General features: G+C 33.2%; 3 protein-coding genes across 3 annotated transcripts in view; 2 read left to right on the top strand and 1 right to left on the bottom strand.

Moving 5' to 3' along the window:
• MED14 (mediator complex subunit 14) overlaps positions 1 to 20,158 on the top strand; it is a 62,063-nt gene that overhangs the window by 2,627 nt on the left and 39,278 nt on the right. The window lies entirely within an intron of this gene.
• Nmd3 (60S ribosomal export protein NMD3) lies at positions 13,995 to 18,585 on the bottom strand. The gene is made up of 7 exons (XM_072542089.1): positions 18,390 to 18,585; positions 18,049 to 18,334; positions 17,716 to 17,959; positions 17,330 to 17,623; positions 15,937 to 16,204; positions 15,570 to 15,749; positions 13,995 to 14,235 (listed from the first exon to the last, which is right to left on the bottom strand). Exons 1-7 carry the CDS (start codon positions 18,437 to 18,439, stop codon positions 14,040 to 14,042), a joined length of 1,518 nt encoding a protein of 505 aa, XP_072398190.1. The 5' UTR covers positions 18,440 to 18,585; the 3' UTR covers positions 13,995 to 14,039.
• LOC140448953 (protein FRA10AC1 homolog) lies at positions 18,984 to 20,107 on the top strand. Its single transcript, XM_072542094.1, has 4 exons — positions 18,984 to 19,169; positions 19,225 to 19,521; positions 19,579 to 19,738; positions 19,794 to 20,107. The coding sequence occupies exons 2-4, from the start codon at positions 19,240 to 19,242 to the stop codon at positions 20,072 to 20,074; spliced, it is 723 nt and encodes a 240-aa protein (XP_072398195.1). The 5' UTR covers positions 18,984 to 19,169; positions 19,225 to 19,239; the 3' UTR covers positions 20,075 to 20,107.

Genomic DNA, 20,158 nt, shown 5'->3' with positions numbered 1-20,158 from the left:
GTTGACTTGTTTTCATTTATTTTTATTTTCCATTGTTTTAGCCAGTTTTCAAGCTCATACAAATAGTCTTGGAGTTGTTGTGTAGCTATGTTAATGTGTTTGTGACTTGTAAGTACTACTGTGTCATCTGCCAATGTGCCAATTGTTACGTTATGTGAAGTTGGTAGATCAGACGTATATAATATATATAATAAAGGTCCCAGGACGCTGCCCTGTGGAATTCCCGCCTTAATGGGATGCATTTTGGATATTTCTCCATTTACTTTTGTTCTAAACTTTCGGTTTTCCAAGTATGATGTAAGTATTCGAAAGAATGGTGGTAATATTTGTTTAATTTTATAAAGAAGTCCTTTATGTCAAACCTTATCAAAAGCTTGACGTACATCTAGTGATACCATTGGGCAATATTCCTTTTCTTCTAATGCGGAATTGATTTTATGGGTTATTCGGTGGCATTGCTAGATAGTTGAGTGTTCTCGTCGAAATCCAAACTGATAATTTGGTATCCAATCTGCGCCTGTAAAGTCTGGATCTATTCTTTTTATTAAAAGTTTTTCTAGTAATTTGGAGATTGTTGATAATAGACTGATAGGTCGATAGGATGAGACTTCACTTGGATCCTTTTCTGGTTTTGGGAATAAAAGTATTTCTGCAATTTTTAGATTGTTATGCCAATAATTACATCTTAATATTGCGTTAAATATATATTATGTAAGGATTACCCTTTTTTGGTAATTCTTTTAGCATTTTTGGTGTTATTAGGTTAATTCCTGGTGACTTTTTGATATTTAGTCTTAAGATTTCTTCTTTAAGTTCTTTGGGTGTTGTTAATTTTATTGGATTTACTGAGTTGTTCTGAGTTTAAATAATTAATAATTTCTTGATCTTCTTCATTGTTGTGTGGTTGGAATACTGTTGCTAAATGTTCAGCAAATAATTCTGATTTTTCTTTATCGCTTCTTGCCCATTGGTTCTGTGTGTCTGTGGTTTTTCTTACTGGTGGCGATATTGCTTGAGGTTTTAAGGATGATTTGGTTGGTTTCCATATTGAATGGTCGTATCTATTAAGTTGTGTTACATATTTTTTGACTGACTCTTCTCTTGCAATTTTTAGTTTTTAATTTATTGGTTAAGCGATTGTAAAACGTTTTATCCGCTGGGTTCCGACGTTGTTGCCATTTGGCTCTTGCTCTTCTTTTTTCATCAATGAGCTTTTTAATTTCTAGTGGAATATTTATTCTATTCTCGATTTTATTTTTATCTGCATCGTTCGGTGTCGCTTCTTTTGCAGCGTTTTGCAATAATGTCATAAGGTTGTTTGTAGCTGCTTCTATTTCTGAAGGGCTTCTTAGTCTTACATTTAGTTTATTGTTGTCATCCAGTATTTTTCGTTAAAGGTTTCAATCTGTTCTAGGTCCATGCAGTTTTGGAGTAGGTTGTTTGTTAATAACGCAGGTGCTAATTGTTGCAATAATTGGTGAATGATCTGAAGATAGATCATAACTTGGAACTATGTCCATAAAGGTGTTAGATATTCCTTTTATGATGCAAAAATCTAAGAGGTCTGGCCTTTTTTGGGGTCCGTTGGCCAGTACGTTGGTGTTCCTGTTGATGAATATGAGTATTTATTTCCTTGCAATAAGCTATAGAGCTCTCTCCCCTTTGTTGTTATTAATTTTGATCCCCAGTAAGTGTGTTTACTATTAAAGTCACCAGCTGCGATAAATTTCGGACCTAGAGTATTGAAGAAGGATCCGAAATCGGTTTTTTTTAATATTGTGCTTTGGAGGGCAATATACTGCTGCTATTGTTATTTCGTAAGGTAATGAGCACACTTTAATTACTGTAGCTTGGATACAGTCTGTTATATAACTTTCATGAAATGTTTAATTGATTGTTTGATCAAGATTGCTGTACCTCCATAGGCTGTCTTGTCTGGGTGGTTAGTATGGTACGTTAGATAATGAGGTATTTTAAAATACGATTTGTCTGTAAAATGTGTCTCACTTATTAATAATATATCTATAAAATTTTGTTGTAGAAATATCATCACCTCGTCCTTATGATTCAGCAGGCCATTGGCGTTCCATTCAGCTATTCGTAGAAAGAATTTTATTTGCATACGAGTTTACTTAGCATGTTTATTACCATGCTGTTTTGTTGCAAGAATTGGTTAAACATGGCTTTGAATTCTTCTAAAAACTTCATAAGAATAGTGTTTGAATCTTGGTTATCTGAAGGAGCAGCAGGAGGTTGTCTATTACTCGCTGCATTAGCATAGCTTACATTTGGTCTTACTGTATTGGGTATAAAGTGCTTGCGACATATTTTGGTGATGATTATATGTAGTTTGTGCTATATTTTTATTTTTATTTAAATTACGATAATATTCGCATCCTTTATAGTTAGCTGGGTGATCTCCTCCACATAAAGCACATGTAGCTGGTGTATTCTTGTTCTTTTTACGGCTGTTTGTACTGTGCTGCCCTCCACATTTCACACAGACATATAGTCTATTGCAATATGTTTTTGAATGGCCATATAATTGACATCTCATACATTGGATGATATTTTTGTTTTTTATGGGTGGTTCAATTTGTATATTGCAGTGTTGTAATTTCTGAATTTTATAAATATCTTGGTTATTGTCTGATGGTTCAAGGTCAACAAAGAATATATTTACCGGCTCTTTTGTAATCCTATGTTTAGCATTAATGATGTTTCTTACCTTGTGACCCAGTTTTGTTAGTTCTTCTTTGATATCTTCTGTTGCATGTGAATAGTGAAGGTATTTAATTACGACTCTATAGGCCCTTTCTTCCTTTAGTTGATATGTGTGATGAGGAGAAATAATTTGGATACAATTTTATTTTTGCTTTTAATCACTTAATAATTAATAATCTTTTGGGAAAATAATACCACATAACTAGTTAAAATAAAGGTTTTCACTAATATTCCTACACAAAAGATTTTAAAAAAACGTTTTTATGGAATATTCTATGAAAAGTGTTGACATATATTGAACTTTTATGCATTTGTATATAATTGATGTAAACTTTTCATATTTTAGTGTACCCTTTTTGCTATTTAATATTACGAATATATCCTAGTTCTCTACATCCGCTGATTTTGTTCTGTTCTGAATTGATAAATTAGTTTTATGTTCACGAAATGATATCTCCAGCATTCGTCGTCTGTTGTGTGTAGAGTAGGGAGGGCGAGTCAATTCCCACAGAACTTAGGCTCCAATTGACCCATTTTGCATCCTCCCAGGGAGCTGTCTTTATTATTTCCAGGAAGTTGAACAAGTCACCGGGGATTTCTCAAGGGGAAGACAATTTTGTCTTCTCATGCACACTTCCTGCATAGAAGTGTGTCTACTGGCCCCACTGTGTGGAAGTGTTTGCTTAGTTGGCAAGCACCAGTTACAAAAATAAACTGTCAAGCTTAGGTTTTTTCTGGTATTTCCTAAGTACTTCTTTGGTGCTAACTTTTCAAGGTTCCTTAGCTAACCCTGGAATGTATACATCATTGCCTTCTTCCCATCTTTTCACGGCTTGCGTGTGGGAGCGACGTTTGGCAATTTCCGCGATTATTGTAGTTTACCAACGAAAAATATCACTGGGTCCTGAGAGTCTTAGGTCTGCCGCCTTCCTAGATGGTTAGTCAGCAAAGCGGTTGCCTTTATTCCCATTGTGTCCTATAGCCCACCTCAAGATAGTGTTATTGCCATCCGAAATTTGTGTTAGTGATTCATTACACTGTATTGCTAACCCTGATGTGACAAGTGGTTTATTCAAGGTTAGTAGTGCATGTCTGCTGACCGTGCAGATTATTATGGTTTTCCCGGCTATACCTTTCCGGGTTATCTCTTGGAGATACCAGTCAGTTCTGTCTGAAGTATGTTGAAATTTTTTCCCACTTCCCACTTTATTCTAATGTTTAGTAATCTGAAGTATATCCCGCATCCTGAGCCTTTTTCCATTTTGGAGCAATCGGTATATATGCAATATGCATCCATGTGCTGTCTTATTGCGATTTTGTAGGGTTTGTCGATAGTTGTTTGTAGTGAGCCATAGCCTGCCTGTTTTAGGGATAGCGCATCAAGCTATCTCCGCCTGAAATGACATCTCAATTGTCACATTCCTACATTAAGGTTTGCACCCGCTGATCGCTATTGCCTGTAGCACTTTAGATACCCAAGTAATAGCTCCGTAAGTTAGCATTGGCCTAATGACAGTAGTGTAGATCCAGGTGATCACCCTAGGCGTACGGCCTCAGGTGCGTCCAACTGTTCGTCGACACTGCTCATAGGCAATAATATGCTCTTTTAGCTCTACCATCTAAGTGGGAGTTCAATATTAACTTCCTGTCAAGGGTAATACCAAGGTATTTCACCTCTTCAGAAAAGTTTTAACTGCATTTTAGAATTCTTGGGGGTATTAAGCCCATGATCCTTCTTTTTCTTCTCTCTGTCTTCTTAGGATTTATAGATAGTCAGTATTTCTTGCAATATGTTTCTATTAGTCTGAGAGCAACTTGTAATCTCTCGCTTCTCTACAGCAATTTCGTCTGCATAGGCTATTGTGTATAACCCGTTGCTATTGAATTGGTCAACCAGAGTATCTAGAACTATGTTTCAAAGGGATGGTGACAGCATCCCTTTCTGTGTACACCCCCTCGTAACCATGCGTCTAACCGCAACGTCAATATACATTTATGCTTATTGCTCTATTGGAGAGCATATTAAATATCCATTCGTTCACGGCCAGGGAGACATTCCTGGCATTGAGCTGTTGGGTGATGGTTTGGAACGTGGTTTTATCAAACGCTCCTTTAATGTCTATGAATATACCTAGGGTGCAGTTCTATCGTATACACGATGCAGTTCAGAATCGGTAGATATTTCTGAAGTATAATGCATGTTGGTTCGGATGAAGTCGGTTATGAACCAGAATTTCATCCCTTAACATTCGTCGTTTCCTGGTGTATTTCGAAAAATGTTTTGGCGAATGTTTATTCTGTCTATATCATTATATCCATATTTTTCTTATTTTCTCCAAATTTGTTTTGTTGAATATCTATTCTCTCTATATCATTATCTTCATGGCTGATGGAATATACATAAATTTTTTTGGAGACCTTTGGAGAAGCGTACTAGAACAGAATATGTAAACATAATTATAATTTTTAATTGTACATTCTAATATGGGTCAAAATATAGTCACCTCTAAGGTGATATGAACATTGTAAGAGAGACTGATCTTTTACTGCGTGTAATAAATTGTTAAGGGTAATTTCATACTTTCTTGTGGTGTCTATGGCTACTGATTACGCCATATCAAAGGAAACTTGTATCATCTAATGTATATATTTATGAAGGATTATATTAAGTACAAACTTGGGCATATTTAGTATCATTAAATAATATTTTAAAATTATCTCTCTGTGTGATAGTGGTCTCGACATCCCCACGGTACTAAAAAAAATAAGAGGAACAATGATATCAAACGAAGACGGGACAAGACTATTTGTATATCATAAACTATGTAAAAGAGAAATATAAGGACATGGGCACGAGGGGCGTATACAGAAGAAAGAGAATAGCTTTTAAAATCGGTAACAAAGTAATATCATGTGGTAAAAAATCAAGAGAGATACTGAAGATATTATGCAGATAATAGATGGAAGAAGATAGATAAAGAGAGAAGTAAGAAATATGGAAATAAAGTATGATATATGAAACTGTAGAGAAAAATATTAGAAAATAAACCAAAAATTGTGAAACAAGATTCACACATAAAAATAATTTTCAAATGATATGAAAACAGCTACAACTTTCAAGAAAGCGTGTGCTGTTATGTGATAACCTAGGAAATTTGTTGTTATTGATGGAGATAGCGTTGTTTTTTAGTCTGAGATTTTTCCTTTGATTTGTAGTCAATCATTATTTTAATTTTTCTGTATTTAGTACTGTTTGGTTTTATAGTTTTGTTATATGTTGTATAGTTTGTTTTTTAGTATTTTAGTAAGTGACTTTCTTTTGGCACTACTTACTGAATACCTACATAAAACGATGTTCTTTATTTATTATTATTTAAATTCTTATGTTTTTAATTAGGATTTGCATAGAGTATGGTTTTTAAAGACTTATTGTTAGGGCGTACTTCAGTTTCGTTTTGCCTAAGAGAGCACTATCAATAAAGCACTCTAAGGGCAGGGTTTATTAGTCTTGGAAATAAATCTTAAAATTAAAATGAATATATTTGTTAATGAGATATTTCATATTCTTTTGATACACTTAAGACAAAACCAAGCATATTGGATTTGCAACTTGAAAAACTCTCTGACATGACAATGGTGCCAAAATGATAATAAAAAAAATTTTGGTTGATACACAACATTCTAATAAGTAGATAAAATAAATTGATTTTGTTCCAAAATCAGAAAAAATGTAAGTACTACGGAAGCTCAACATTGTATATCTTTATTACAAAAGATGATTTGTGTAAAATTTCCTTTATATTTTGATAAATTTTCCAAATTTTATTTTATTTATTTTATTCCAAATTGATGTATTTTAATAATTAAGGAACATATTCCCTAGCTTTCATATTATTGTAACAGAAGTCGGACTATTTTAGATCTAGAGTATTTATTATCTACAACGGAACCAAAAAAGTACTGTAGAACATTTTGAGTAATGAATAAAAACATTATGAGTGACGGTTTTATTTGCACCATTAACCTGCTGTTTTCCTTTACATTTATTTTAAGAACTTTATATTTAATACTTTATATAGGTACAGGATTGGCTACTCAAAGGAATAAGAACTCAAAATATTCATTGTTTTTCTGAAAATGTTTAAACAGGTCGTAGACATCTGTCATGTGTCATCTCCCTTCCTTCCTTCCAGTCCAACCTTAGACAAGGAAAGAGAGGGGACGCATAATCGTATGGAATTGACTGAAGCCAAACCGCCACCAGAAAGATTGCCCGGTCATATTTTATTTCTTCAGTAGATTTAGAATAATGGATACATATAAGTAAATAAACAGATTTTTTTCAAAATTTATAATTGAACGCTGACATAATGATCACTTTTTGAACATGATTTTATTATTACATATTTTTTAGTTTTTTAGATCGATATAATGTTTCAGTAATTAGTAAATTGAAGTTGAAATCAGTAAATCTGCTGAAAAATCAGTAGACCTGGTAACCCTGCGATAGGTTGTAATGGGCAACGTACAGGCACCAAAACATGGCGGTCACATCGAGACTGGCTTCACTTTCACAAGATTTATTAAATAAGTGTTACCTGTCCTCTCTCTTTCTTTGTCTAAGAGTCCAACAAACCCTTAATTTTAAATAGGGAATAGACCATGTATGACACATCATTAGACAGGTATTTTGCTGGAGAAATCAGGCATTCGCGATTTTTCTTTCATAAACCTTTAATTTCTTCACTATATACACATATACCATATTCAGAACCAGAGGAGAATCCCGTATTCTTGGGATGAAGAAATAGAACGAGAAGTAGAAAATAAAAGAAAGAAATACCAAACATTTTTGAATACAAAGGATGGCGCTGAAAAACTAATATACACGGAGGCACAACCCAAAGTGTGAAGACTAATATGTCGTAAGAAAAATCAAGCCTGACAACAAAAGTGTAACATGATAAATTCCTAGCTAGGAGGACGTAGAAACTCAAAGTTATCACCAATTACAGCTGAAAAATGGAACGAGTACTTCGAAAGACTTTTAAATGAAGACAGACCAGACTTCAAAGATAACAACGAAACCCATAATATAAATATCCTTGCCAATCACCCTCCACATTTTATCCGGACTTAAGACCGGTAATCGCAGAGCTACTCGAACCATCCTACAATTATCCCAGGTAGTCCAGAAACGAATCTCCCTATCTAATTGTTACTCTAATGATGTCATTTATGCCAAGACTATCATATTCATCCGACTTGTATTTTTTCTACCGTTTCTACATGCGACAGTGGATCCAATCAATTGTCATCTACAGTCCGTCATTAAATTTTTAAAATAATAAACTTTTTGTTTTTAATCCAAGTAAATATAAAGTATGATCTGGTACACTTCTGACCTGACATCATGTAGTATTAGGCTGGGTATTTATTTTATAATCAATCAGAGACCTTTTTCAAGTCAATAAAGCAAATTTACCTTATATTTGCCTTATGTTTTATACATAAAGCAAATATGTCTATTATCATCCAAAGTGTCTTGTGATATGTCGTATGTGGCTGTACATTCATTAATAACGAAGACGATGTGTATTGCCCTTTTGGTAGTCTCTTTGTTTGTTTTTTCTATGTGAATATATTCGTTATATCCTCCCCTTCTATTTGCTATGTCGCATGTTACAATTCGATCAGTTGTTTATTTTATACTTAGTCTGAGGCCTTCTGTAAGTCAATAAATCAAACTTTTTTCTTATAGTAAATCTATTTTTATCCGTAGTGCCCTATGATATCTCGTATGTCGCTATGTTCATTATTAATGAAGATAATGTGTAGTGCCCTTTTAGTAATTGCCATGCTTGTTTTTTCTCTCTAAATATATTCCTTATATCCACCCCTTTCATTTGATATGTTGCATATTAGGACTCGATCAGTTGTTTATTTTGTATACAGCCAGAGGCCTTCTTTAAGTCAATAAATAAAAATTTGTCTTACAATAAATCTATTTTTAACTATAGTGCCCTATGATATCTCGTATGTCGCTATACGTTAATTAATAATGAATATACTGTGTAGTCCATTGTTGAAAATCGCCTTGTCTGTTGTTTTTTATCTGAATATATTTTCGTTATACCATTACCTTTCATTTGCTATGTCGCATTTTAGGATTCGACCAGTTGTTTATTTTGTATTTTGCCAGAGGCCTTCTTAAAGTCAATAAATCAAGATTTGTCTTTTAGTTGAACTATTTGTATTCATAGTACCCTATGATATCTGTATGTCGCTATATGTTCAATATTAATGAAGATACTAGGTATGTAGTACCCTTTTGGTAGCCGCCTTGTTTGTTTCTTTTACTTGTTTGAGTATAGTTTTTCTCACTGCCTTTTTTAATATCCAAATATGTGCACTAAACAACGACGAAAAAATATGTCTGTGATTATTTTTCATAGAAAACCAACATATTGCATCATCTAAATATATTCAGAAAGCATATTTTTCTGCAGATATTTTATTGATTGGCATTTAACCACACCCAGTCCTTAACTAATCGAATCGTGCGAATATTCGAATAAGGAACCATCGTTCCATGAGCATATAATATCTCAATGCTGTCTAACAAAAAAATGTAAAGTCGTCCTTGTAGTTGTTCAGGATAGGGTCGGAAATTCTAATCTGAGGAATTTTGTATACTTTGTTTTTTTTTTGTAAAAAATTGTAACATTTTGTAACAATTAAAATATTTTGCTTTAAAAGTATGGTAATTATATTCTGGCAAAATTTAATTATATGACTATGTTTTAAACAATTAAAATAATTCAAATAGGTATGCCAAAATATTCTGAACTAGAACAAGAATTGATGTTAAGAGTACTGGAATATTGGAGTATGGAGACAGAAAAGATGAAGTATTTTGAGACTGAAAAGGAAGCTGGACAAACGTTACGGCCTGTTGCAGCTCCTCATGCAGTGAGGTTAAATTTATCCTAAATTTAAGCAGTATTTTATATCATCACAACTGGGATTAGGACTCAGTTCAAAGTTTTCATGATAACTGATTACTAAGAGTTACTCAATAACATTAGACTGTTTCTATATATCTCTTTCTTGACTTTCCCTTCTTTTATTCTTTCTTTTTTCACCTGTGATATGCTTAAGACCCTTAAGAGGGCTCTGAGAAGAAGCATAGTAGAGTAATGTAATGTACCTAAGGACTCTAAAAAAATGTATAAGAGGACACTTCGCAGGATTTTTTTTAACACCTGTGCGGTGTTTGTATGCTGCTATCTGATCACAAATGACCAATTATCAGTTATTTTCTGACCTAACTTAATAAACAGCAAATACTTAAATCTAAGGGCTTATCCTTAGATGGCTTACTCTTATTTTATCTATCAACTAATGCACTACAACTAACATGCAATAACTTCACAGCACTATACTCTGCTTTTTCACTAAACTGTTACACATTTACACTAACTCAAATGGTTTTGTCCTTATGAGTCTTCTCTTTAGTTCAGTGTTGTCAAGAAGCTGGATTGCCTCGACATTCACATGACTATGCAGCCTCTGCTCGTGACTTGTTGCTGTTCTCTTGATTATTTCGATCACAGTTTCCATACCCAGGTCCTGGTGGAGGTTGCTGTTACGTATATACTAAGGAGCATCAACAATGTTTCTCACTACTTTGTTTTAAAATCTCTGGGTAATATTTTGATTACTTACTAGCTTTGGTACAGCCCCAGAGTTGGCACCTATATACCCATACTGGCCTCAGTACTTGCTTGTGAATGGATAATATATTATGAATTGATAATGTTGAATTTTTTCCAATCAACCAATACAATTTCTTATATCTAATATCAAGCTGGTCACACAACAAATGAGGAAGTATTAAATCGATTGGGCAGAGAACGAGAATTGCTGCCAATAATAAAAAGAAGAAAAACTGCTTATCTGGGTCACATATTTCGAAATTCCAAGTACCAGTTCTTAAAGCTTATTATAGAAGGGAAGATAGAAGGAAAACGGGGCATCGGAAGAAAGAAATACTCATGGCTTAAAACATAAAGGATTGGACAAACCTCGATGCCCATGCACTCTTTAGAGCCACATAAGACCGAGAGAAGTATGCCAGAATTGTCGCCAACATCCACTAATTGGATAGGGCACCATAAGAAGAAGAATATCAAGCTCCCCTCTTGTCTTTTTGACATGGACTGTCCAGCGCAGCTTTGCGTCTAGGGTGATGCCCAAGTACAAGTAGTATTTTGCTGATGTTGCATAAGGAACTTTGATATCATTTATTCTAACTGGGAAATTTTCTATTTTTTTATTTGTAAAGTTAATGTGTGCAGATTTAGTCTCATTTAATTTTATTCGCCACTTTCTGGTCCAGTTATGGACTAAACTTCTTCACTAGTGTCTCATATCGCTAGTATGGCTGTATCATCCGCGAAGGTGGCAATAGTGTTTTGTTCCAGCTCTGGAATGTCACACGTATTCAATAGGTACAGGACCGGACCCTTGTGGCACGCCAGCTTTGATCTCCCTTTTAAGTCGGTGTATACTTCTTCTTGTTTTACTCTGAAATATCTATTCGCAATGTATGATTTCAAGATTTCTGAGTACTGTTTAGGCATGAACGTTCTTAGTTTATACTTTAAATCCTCATGCCAGACTTTATCAAACGCCTGTGCTACTCCCAAGAAGATTGTAGAGCAGACTTTCTTTTCTTCTAATATTTTTTCTATTATATTCGTTATTCTGTGAACTTGATCTATAGTGGAATGTTGATTTCTGAAACCAAATTGATGATTTGGTATAAGATTTTTTCTTTCTATTAGTTTTAATCTTTTTAATAGAAGTTTTTCAAATAGTTTTGACATCACCGGAAGGAGTCATATTGGTCTATAGGATGTCACTTCATTAGGAGATTTACCTGGTTTGGCGATCATAATGACTTCGGCTACTTTCTAGAGTCTGGGAATATATCTCAATGTAAAAGCAGCATTTATTAGGTGTGTCAGCTTTAACTATTTTTCTTGGTAAATTTTTTAATAGTTCTCCTATTTAATAGATCTTATCCTAGAGCTTCCTTAGGATTTATATTCTCTTTTATCTCTGTTGATACTTCTCTAAATGATGTCAACGTTATTCTTTCTTCAGTTTGGAGTGGTTCTTCCCATCTCAGTTCTTCGCCATCATTGTCGTTGGGTTTTAATGTGCTTTCTAAATGCTCTGCAAATTAATGGTTCTACTTTCTGTTCGTTACTTCTAGCCCAGTTGCCGTTTTCCAACTTGATAGGAGGAGAATGAATAATTGGTCTCTTCATTCTTTTTGTTGTCTTCCATAACGAATAATCTGTGTTCTGGTCAGCTGTTAAATTACTTAAAAAAGAATTAATTGTTGAATTTTTTATATTTTGTATCTCCCTTTTTAGTTTTTGTGTAGCATTATTTAGACTAGTTTTGTCTCGTGGAGCTCTGTATTGCTGCCATTTTTTTCTTAACTTCCTTTTTTCTACTATGAGTTCTCTGATTTCTTTTTGATAGTTGTTCCCTTTTGTTCTAGAAGTTATTGTGGGATTATTTTCCCAAGCTACCTATTGGATACTTTTTATAAAAACTTCTAATTCGTTATCAAGTTGCCTCGTGTTTCTCAATGGCACAGCAAGATTAATTTTGTGTTCAAGGTTTATTTTGAAGCCCTCCCAGTCAGTTTTTTTATTAGTCAATATTGGATTGAACTCTTTTTTAATCACTGTATCACTCATAGTTAAAATTATCGGTGAGTGATCAGAGTTCATGTCCCAGCCGTCATTGATGTCCAGATAGTTAGCTGAGATATTTTTGTAAATAAAGAAATCTATCAGGTCTGGAATTTTGTTCCTATCGGTAGGCCAGTATGTTGGTCTACCAGTAGAGATTACTTCACCCTTTTGTTCCTTAACAGCTGACAATAGTTATTTTCCTTTAGTTGTAGTTAGCCTAGAGCCCCAGTGGGTATTCTTTGCAATAAAGTCGCCACCGATGATGTATCTTTTTTCTAAAGTGTTCATAAACTCTTTATATTGTTCTCTTTTAATGGAGTGTCTAGGAGGACAATATATTGAACTTATATTTACGGTATGTGTTTTCATCTTCACACAGACTGTTGTAGCGTGTATGTGCTCAGTTGCATATTTTAATTCCTCATGATGCAAGACGTTATCTTTAATTATGATAGCGCTTCCTCCTTAAACTGCATTATCTGGGTGTACAGTAGAATATACTCTTTATCTCCTAAATTTTACATATGACTGTTTAGTGAAGTGTGTTTCAGAAACGAGACACATCAATTCTCTCAATATCTAGTACTGCTTGCAACTCGATCTGATGTGTAACAGTCCATTTGCGTTCCACGCCGTTATTCGGAGGTCCTCAGCCATTTCTGATTTTCGGAATAGCTCCTTTAGCGCTATGCTCTAGTCAGGTAACTCTGATATCGATTTGAGTTATTTTGTCATCAATCTTGGTGAGCTTTTCCAATATCATTTTTAATGTAATATCAATTTCTTTTTCTTGTTGCGATGATGCATGTCTCCTTGTATTCTTTGGTACATCGCTGTAACTTCTATGTTCACTGACCTCTGTCGTATTTAGTTTTTTGCTTTCAATAACTCTATGGGGCGCTTTTATAACATTGTCTTTCTTTGTTCTCTCGTTTCTCATTGTTTGTAATTTTTTAGCTACATAACATCCGCGGTAGTTTGCAGGATGGTTTTCTCCACAATAAACACATTTTGGTTTATCTTCCTGTGGTTTTCAGCAATCTTTAGTAAGGTGTTTACCAATACATTTTACACATCTTGGCTCCTTTTTACATTATTTCCATGTGTGTCTGTAAGCCTTTTACATTATATCTTTTAACTTGTGGGACTAATCTGGAACTCCTTAATGGCTCGATTTCAACTCTCATACTAAGTAAGTATGTCTATTATGCCATAAATTCTATTTATATCTTCATCCTGTCTAAATGTTAGGATGAACATATCTAGTTGTTTTTTAGTTTTCCATTTGAATTTCTTGTCAGCTTTAATGGCTTTATATTGTCGTTTTTGTAGGATTTTTACTATTTCCTCTGGTGGCCATGTGTGATGTAATTTCTTAATAACAACTCTAATTGGCCTCTCTTGGTTATTTTCATAAGTCCCAGGATTGTAAGCATGAAATTTCAAACACTACATTGGCCTAACTGAGTTCACAGGTGAAAATAAACACAGAACTTTAACAAAAATTATATTTATTCCCTTTTTATTTTAACAATAAAATTACTCAACTTCTTCCATATCAACATCATCGATGACTAAATCATCCAACATTTCTGCCAAAGTTATATGAGGTGCTGAATCACCATTATCATCAAATGTATCAACAGGAATCAGCTTTGTCTTATCTTTGAAAATGTTGATGTTTTGTCTCAGTTCGGGATCTTCTTCTAGATCATCCAAGAACTCGTGGTAGTCACTGCAAAAATCATGTAAAATTAATTATTGAATGAATTATAGTACATTTGAAAATTATTGATAGCACAAATTTTTTTGCACATGAAATAGAACCCAATATAACACCATAATCATATTGTCATTGTTGGTTTGCAACATAAGGCTATAAGAGTTCTTACAGGCCTTGGGTTTAGGGACGATTGCAGATTGCCCTACGAGACTCGGGCAATTCTTACTGTGCCCTCCTTGTATATCTTTAAGAACCTTATGTTTGGTAAGAGGAGCAAGGGGAGCTTTGGGACCCATGAAGAGGTGCACAATCATAACACTAGACACAGGTGTGATCTTGTTCCAGCCTACTGGAGCTTAAGAGGTGTCAAACTGGATCAGGGTATTGGGCAAATTAAATTTTATAACAAATTGCCCAATAACTTGAAGGATTTTTCCACAATTCCTTTTAAAAGTAAAATTAAGAAAATTTTAATAAAAAATGTATTTTATAGTAGTAAGGAATATCTGAAATTTCAATTTTAACTTATGTGTTTTTATGTATGAGTGAAAATTCAGATAAGAAGGTATCAATTATTACGTTTTTTCTGCATCCACCAACCCTGTATTTAGACCTTTGCTATAAAATTTGTGCTATCAATCATTTTCAAATGTACTATAATAAGATATTCTAGAATAGCTTGGAAGCAAAAGGAGGTTTCTATTAAATATTATAGATGAATGAATAATGTGAGCAAAAGAAATAGTTACATTATTTTAAGAAGAATCTAAAGAGCTTACAAGAAAGTTACTGTGTCTTTTATTGTTTGCCACACTTGCAGATATTTTAGTGAATTGGTTTTGAAAATTTCCTAGGAACTTATTTGATACTAATAGGATTAGGGCATGATCTTCAGGTATGTGAATTAAAACAAGATATAAAAACCAATTTATCAATCTAAACTGAAAATGATGTTTAAACAATTTTCTTTGTTTAAACATCACACAACATGTTAAAAAATTTATAATTCAAGGGTTTGATGTAGGGCAAATGTATGCAATGTGAATCAATATCCACAACTAAATAAAAGGCAATATTATGAATTAAATACTGTTTCCAAGCAGTACAGTTTAAAAGTCATTGAAAGAACCAAAAGGCTTGTTAAAAGCTAAGTGGTACACTTAGCAAAGATATAAAATGAAGAGTGGATTAATAATAGACTTTTAAAGCACAACAACTATCAAAGAAACTTAGAGTACTAACTGATGAAACAACAAAGTGAAAAGCATATTGGATATTCACTTTACACCACCACCAGTAAAAGCAAATAAAAATTTTAATATCACTGATTTTTCTATTTAACTTACTTTGCATCAGGATCAAAAGCAGTATCACCTTCAGCAAGTCTTTTAAGTTTCCAAATCCTCTGTCTTCTTCTAAATGACCTATCCCCATAATGTTTCTTTACTAAAATAACATCTGGAACTGAACTTCTATCAAGTTTGTCGAAGTTTGTGTCATTTATGTTACTGTCTTCTATATTGTACCTAAAATCAACTTTTTTTAAATATATTTAAATGAGCAAAATAATCACAAAATTAAAAACAAGGGCAATTTATGACCTTTAAAAGTCATATAAATTGACAATAAATACTACTTAGTAATGGACAAATTTACTGAATCATGTTCCTTTGTTCATATTCAAATTAATAAAAATCTTTAAAAATTACTCACCCTAAAACAGAATCACCTGGTTTCAAAACATGGCCCAAGTGTGTTCTAGTATGAATAGTATTATCATTTACACCCAATTCAGATGCTTTAACTACCCAAATATCAGCCAGAACATGTCTGTGGGAAATAGCTCCTTGGCCAGGGAATATCTTTCTATCTTTATCCATGATGGGTTCTATATCCATTACAACATATTCTACTAACTGCTTTGGATTACAAATGGCTCCAAATGGATAACGGTAAAATACTGTAGCACTTATTTCTGCAACTAAGTTTAGATATTAAGTGAAAGTTTAAAAAAAAATGTTGTAAAATGTAAAATATATTTTTTTCAACACCTGCTTAAAATTACAGTTTCTTCATAGTTATAGTTATTGTTTTTTTATAGTTTGCTTCAGTTTCTTTATTGTTCTAATCAAAAGTCTTGACCCACTTATTCTCTCCATTCTGTTTTAAATTTCCTCTTCTCACAATAGGGCTTGTGGAAACTTACAAGCAATTATTTGTTTCCACTGCGTGAATCTCAGATGTACATAGTATTTCTTCAACAAAATGTAAATTTTTGCTTTTTGGACTTTCGACTTTGTTCTTCCGAAGCTGTACATTGTTTCTTCGATCAGTATTTGTTTTGATGATTGGTAGGTTGCTAACCTTGCCAATCACCCTCCACATTTTATCCATGCTTGGTACCAGCTGCCATAACCACAAAGCTACTCAATCTACCCTGCAATTACTTCAGTGTTGCACAGAGTACTGTCCAACACTGCCTGGGGTAATTGTGGGATGTGGAAACACTATGGGACAGAGCTAGAAGTACAGATATATGATGTAGATGCAAGGTGGAGAACATCAAGAACTTGGTAAGAAATAGAAGAGTATATTGGAATGATCATATAAGCCGAATGACAACAAATAGAGTAGTAAAGACTACAGGAGGCAGTTCCCCAATAGGAAGGCAATCACTAGGAAGACCACCTAAACGATGGAATGACAACTTACTGGAGGCACATTGAAAAACAGACAGAGTCATGTCTACATAAAAAGAAGAACAAGAAGAAGACATATACATGAATTTATTTCTATGGAATTATAGATACTTAATCTGATCTCATGAAATGGTTCTTCGTCTCTCCTATTAAAAGTCATTCCTTTACTTTTACTTCTGGCCCTATTAGCTTTTTTGGTTTTTTTTTTAGTTTTCTGGTTTGTTTCCTGCCATTATCAGTATACAATCAACTAACTGCCTTGTCCTGCTCCTTTGTTAACTTTAGAATGTCCTAGTTGTTACTAGTTTTGAATGATACAATAATACTCTCTCTATTAATAACATATTTACTCATGTCTACAAAATATTCACTATTGATAGTGTTGTTCAAACAGAAGACATACTTACTTTGAGCCGTAGAAGGATCTATAAGATGAACTGAATTTGTGACCCTGTAGATCAAACAAATTGGAGAAATTCCTCCCAGTTGTTGAGTTAATTTTTTTGGTAAACAAATAACACTGTCTTTTGATACAGGAACAATATCCACTGAATAGGTAAATTTATAATTGTAAATGTTGCTGTGAATATCATGAGAAATTAATTTCTTTGAATGTTGGTATTTACATGGGAGAACAGCTGACAAGAAATCAACCATCTTTCTGGCATGGCCCTCTGTTGTATAGAAAAAATCCAAGCCACCTAGAAAAGCAAAGAACATGATCATTTTCATCTTAATATAAAAATAAAATGAAAATAAAAAAAATGAAATAAATATAATTTACAGAACATACCATGAATAGGCTTAATTCCTAATGTATTTTCATGGGCTTTGTGTTTTAATATAAGCTGTTCTAGATAGTAAAAAGTTTTCTTGTTTTCTGATTTTTGTCTAACTTGAACTGAGGCTCTCCAAAAGTCTTGAGCTTCTGATCTATGGCATTCATCACACATTTGATGTGCCACTGTATATTCAACTACAAATACTTGTTGCAATATTGCACCACCTGCAACTTCTCCATGAACTGTAAGCTTTATCTAAAAAAACATGTGTAGTTTGCTTAATAATATGCTAGACTATGAGATTAAAAAGTTTTTTTCTACAATAAAGTGTGTATATAACAAACCTTAATTCTTTTTGAGTGTGGTTCAGTCCAAACAAAAGAAGCATCTATAAGTTTAACTCTATTTAAGCCCTTAAGTTTTTTAAGACACAATGTTAAGAGTTCTCTAGACTCTAGTGTACATTTGACCCATTCCCCAGGAGGTTGAAAATACCTTTCACATCCTCTGCAGAAATGCAAAGTCGCTTGTTTAGGAATTCCCTCTGTTATATCCACTTGTGATCGAAGACACCCTACGCACATATTAGCAGGGTTGGGTTCTATAGCTATACCACATTCACAACATAATCTGAAAATAAAATTTTATAAAAATGGCATAATTAATGTTAATGAAATATACTTACATTGTTGTTTTTAATGGTTCATTTGAGAGTGGTTCCTGAATGTACTCCATTATTTTAATACTTTTTAAAGCTAATATTGGAATTACAGTTTAAAGTAAAATCAAGTAAAATATACTGAAAACGTCAACCTAACTTCAAATTCAAAAGACATAACCCTAAAAAAGAACTCGTGTTGTGTTGGTGTTTGACGTTGAGCGTTGAGTGACATTCGTGAGTCTTCTTTTATTAATGCTTGTTGTGTAACTGTATAGTCCAGTCAACATGATATATATCTTACATAATATATCTATCTATAATAGATTATTTACAAAATATTTTATAAGAATATACAACAATATTAGTATGTATAGTATATGTATATGAATTATTTTTAAAGTGAACCAAAAATTTTAATAAGAATGTAACATTCTTTTAACTGTTATTTTTATTTTTCAAAAACATTTGATGTTTAGTTCGTTAAGGCATATAACGCTGATGTTGAAATTTACACTGGACCCCTACACGGTTCGTAGACGAACCGTGGGACGCCTATGCCTATATTTCTGATTAAATGACACAGTTGACGAGTTGACAGTTGACACTACGTACTGACACATCTACTGACAGACAACCAGAATAAATTTTGCTCTTTGACTGTGAGTAAAAAAATAAATATTTTTCTTGATAGAATGAAAGCAAAGCCATTATTTGAAAAGCTGTAAAATATTAAAACAACGGATTGCAATTTATGCGGGAGATTATTGAAGTTGAATTAATTTTATTGAGGAAGATATGTGAGAGGTAAGTAAGAGCTGCATGAGTTACATTTTAAATTTATGGGTATTATACATTTTAGAATATTTACCTGAAAATGGCTAAAATCTTATCCCAAATGAGATATTTGACTCCTTATGATATCCATAAGATGCTAATAAATGACTACATACTAAAGAGACCTGGAGATACATCACTTTTAAAAAGGGATAGCTCAAAAGATAAAAACGATTATCATGTTATAGCTGAAAATCACAAATTTTTATGGGAAGAAGACGACCCCACAGACACTTGGGAACAGCAGTTTGCCAAACGATATTACAACAAACTATTTAAGGAGTACTGTATTGGGGACCTCAGTAGATACAAAGAAAATAAGGTAAAATATTGAATATGTAGTGTAATATATGTTTACTAACTAATGAGAGTTTGCAAGATTGCCTTGAGATGGAGGATAGAAAAAGAAGTCATTTCAGGCAAAGGCCAGTTCATATGTGGAAACAAGAAATGCATTGAGGAAGCAGATTTGAGAACTTGGGAAGTAAATTTTGGATATATGGAACATGGGGAAAAGAAGAATGCTTTAGTAAAAATAAGTAATAAATTGCAAAATATGTGTATTATAATGTATAAAAAAACATTACCTTTTAGGATTGTGTGCTGATTGTTCCAAAAAATTAAACTATCATACCAAAAAGAAGGAAGTAAAAAGGTTAAATAGGAAAAAGTCTTTGCCTAAAATAAACAAATTGCAAGATGCAAGTACTTCAAGTGCTGCTGCAGAAATTATGGAGCCAACGGAAGGTACAGATATTGAAGAAATAATAGATTCTACAGCTGCTGATGAGTCTCCTTGGGAAAATCACAAGCCTGTAGAGCAAAAATCAAGAGAAGAAGAAATGGAAGAATATTTGCAAGATTTACTTTTATAATATACATTAGTTAAGAATAAAATATTAATATGGGTTGTTTTTATTTTATTCAGACAATAATAATAAGTGTGTGTTAAATATGAG

This window comes from Diabrotica undecimpunctata, chromosome 1 (assembly GCF_040954645.1).
Source record: "Diabrotica undecimpunctata isolate CICGRU chromosome 1, icDiaUnde3, whole genome shotgun sequence".
Classification (NCBI taxonomy): Eukaryota; Metazoa; Arthropoda; class Insecta; order Coleoptera; family Chrysomelidae; genus Diabrotica; species Diabrotica undecimpunctata.
Note: the sequence above shows the minus strand (reverse complement) of the source record. Positions and strands in the feature narration are given on the sequence as shown.

Coding starts and splice junctions, on each gene's coding strand:
- Nmd3 (XM_072542089.1), bottom strand. CDS start 18,439: ATGGAGTACATTCAGGAACCACTCTCAAATGAACCATTAAAAACAACA. Junction 17,624..17,715: donor AGGAATTAAGCCTATTCATG/GTATGTTCTGTA, acceptor TTGCTTTTCTAG/GTGGCTTGGATTTTTTCTAT. Junction 15,750..15,936: donor CCAGGTGATTCTGTTTTAGG/GTGAGTAATTTT, acceptor AGTTGATTTTAG/GTACAATATAGAAGACAGTA.
- LOC140448953 (XM_072542094.1), top strand. CDS start 19,240: ATGGCTAAAATCTTATCCCAAATGAGATATTTGACTCCTTATGATATC. Junction 19,522..19,578: donor GTAGATACAAAGAAAATAAG/GTAAAATATTGA, acceptor AGAGTTTGCAAG/ATTGCCTTGAGATGGAGGAT. Junction 19,739..19,793: donor GAATGCTTTAGTAAAAATAA/GTAATAAATTGC, acceptor ATTACCTTTTAG/GATTGTGTGCTGATTGTTCC.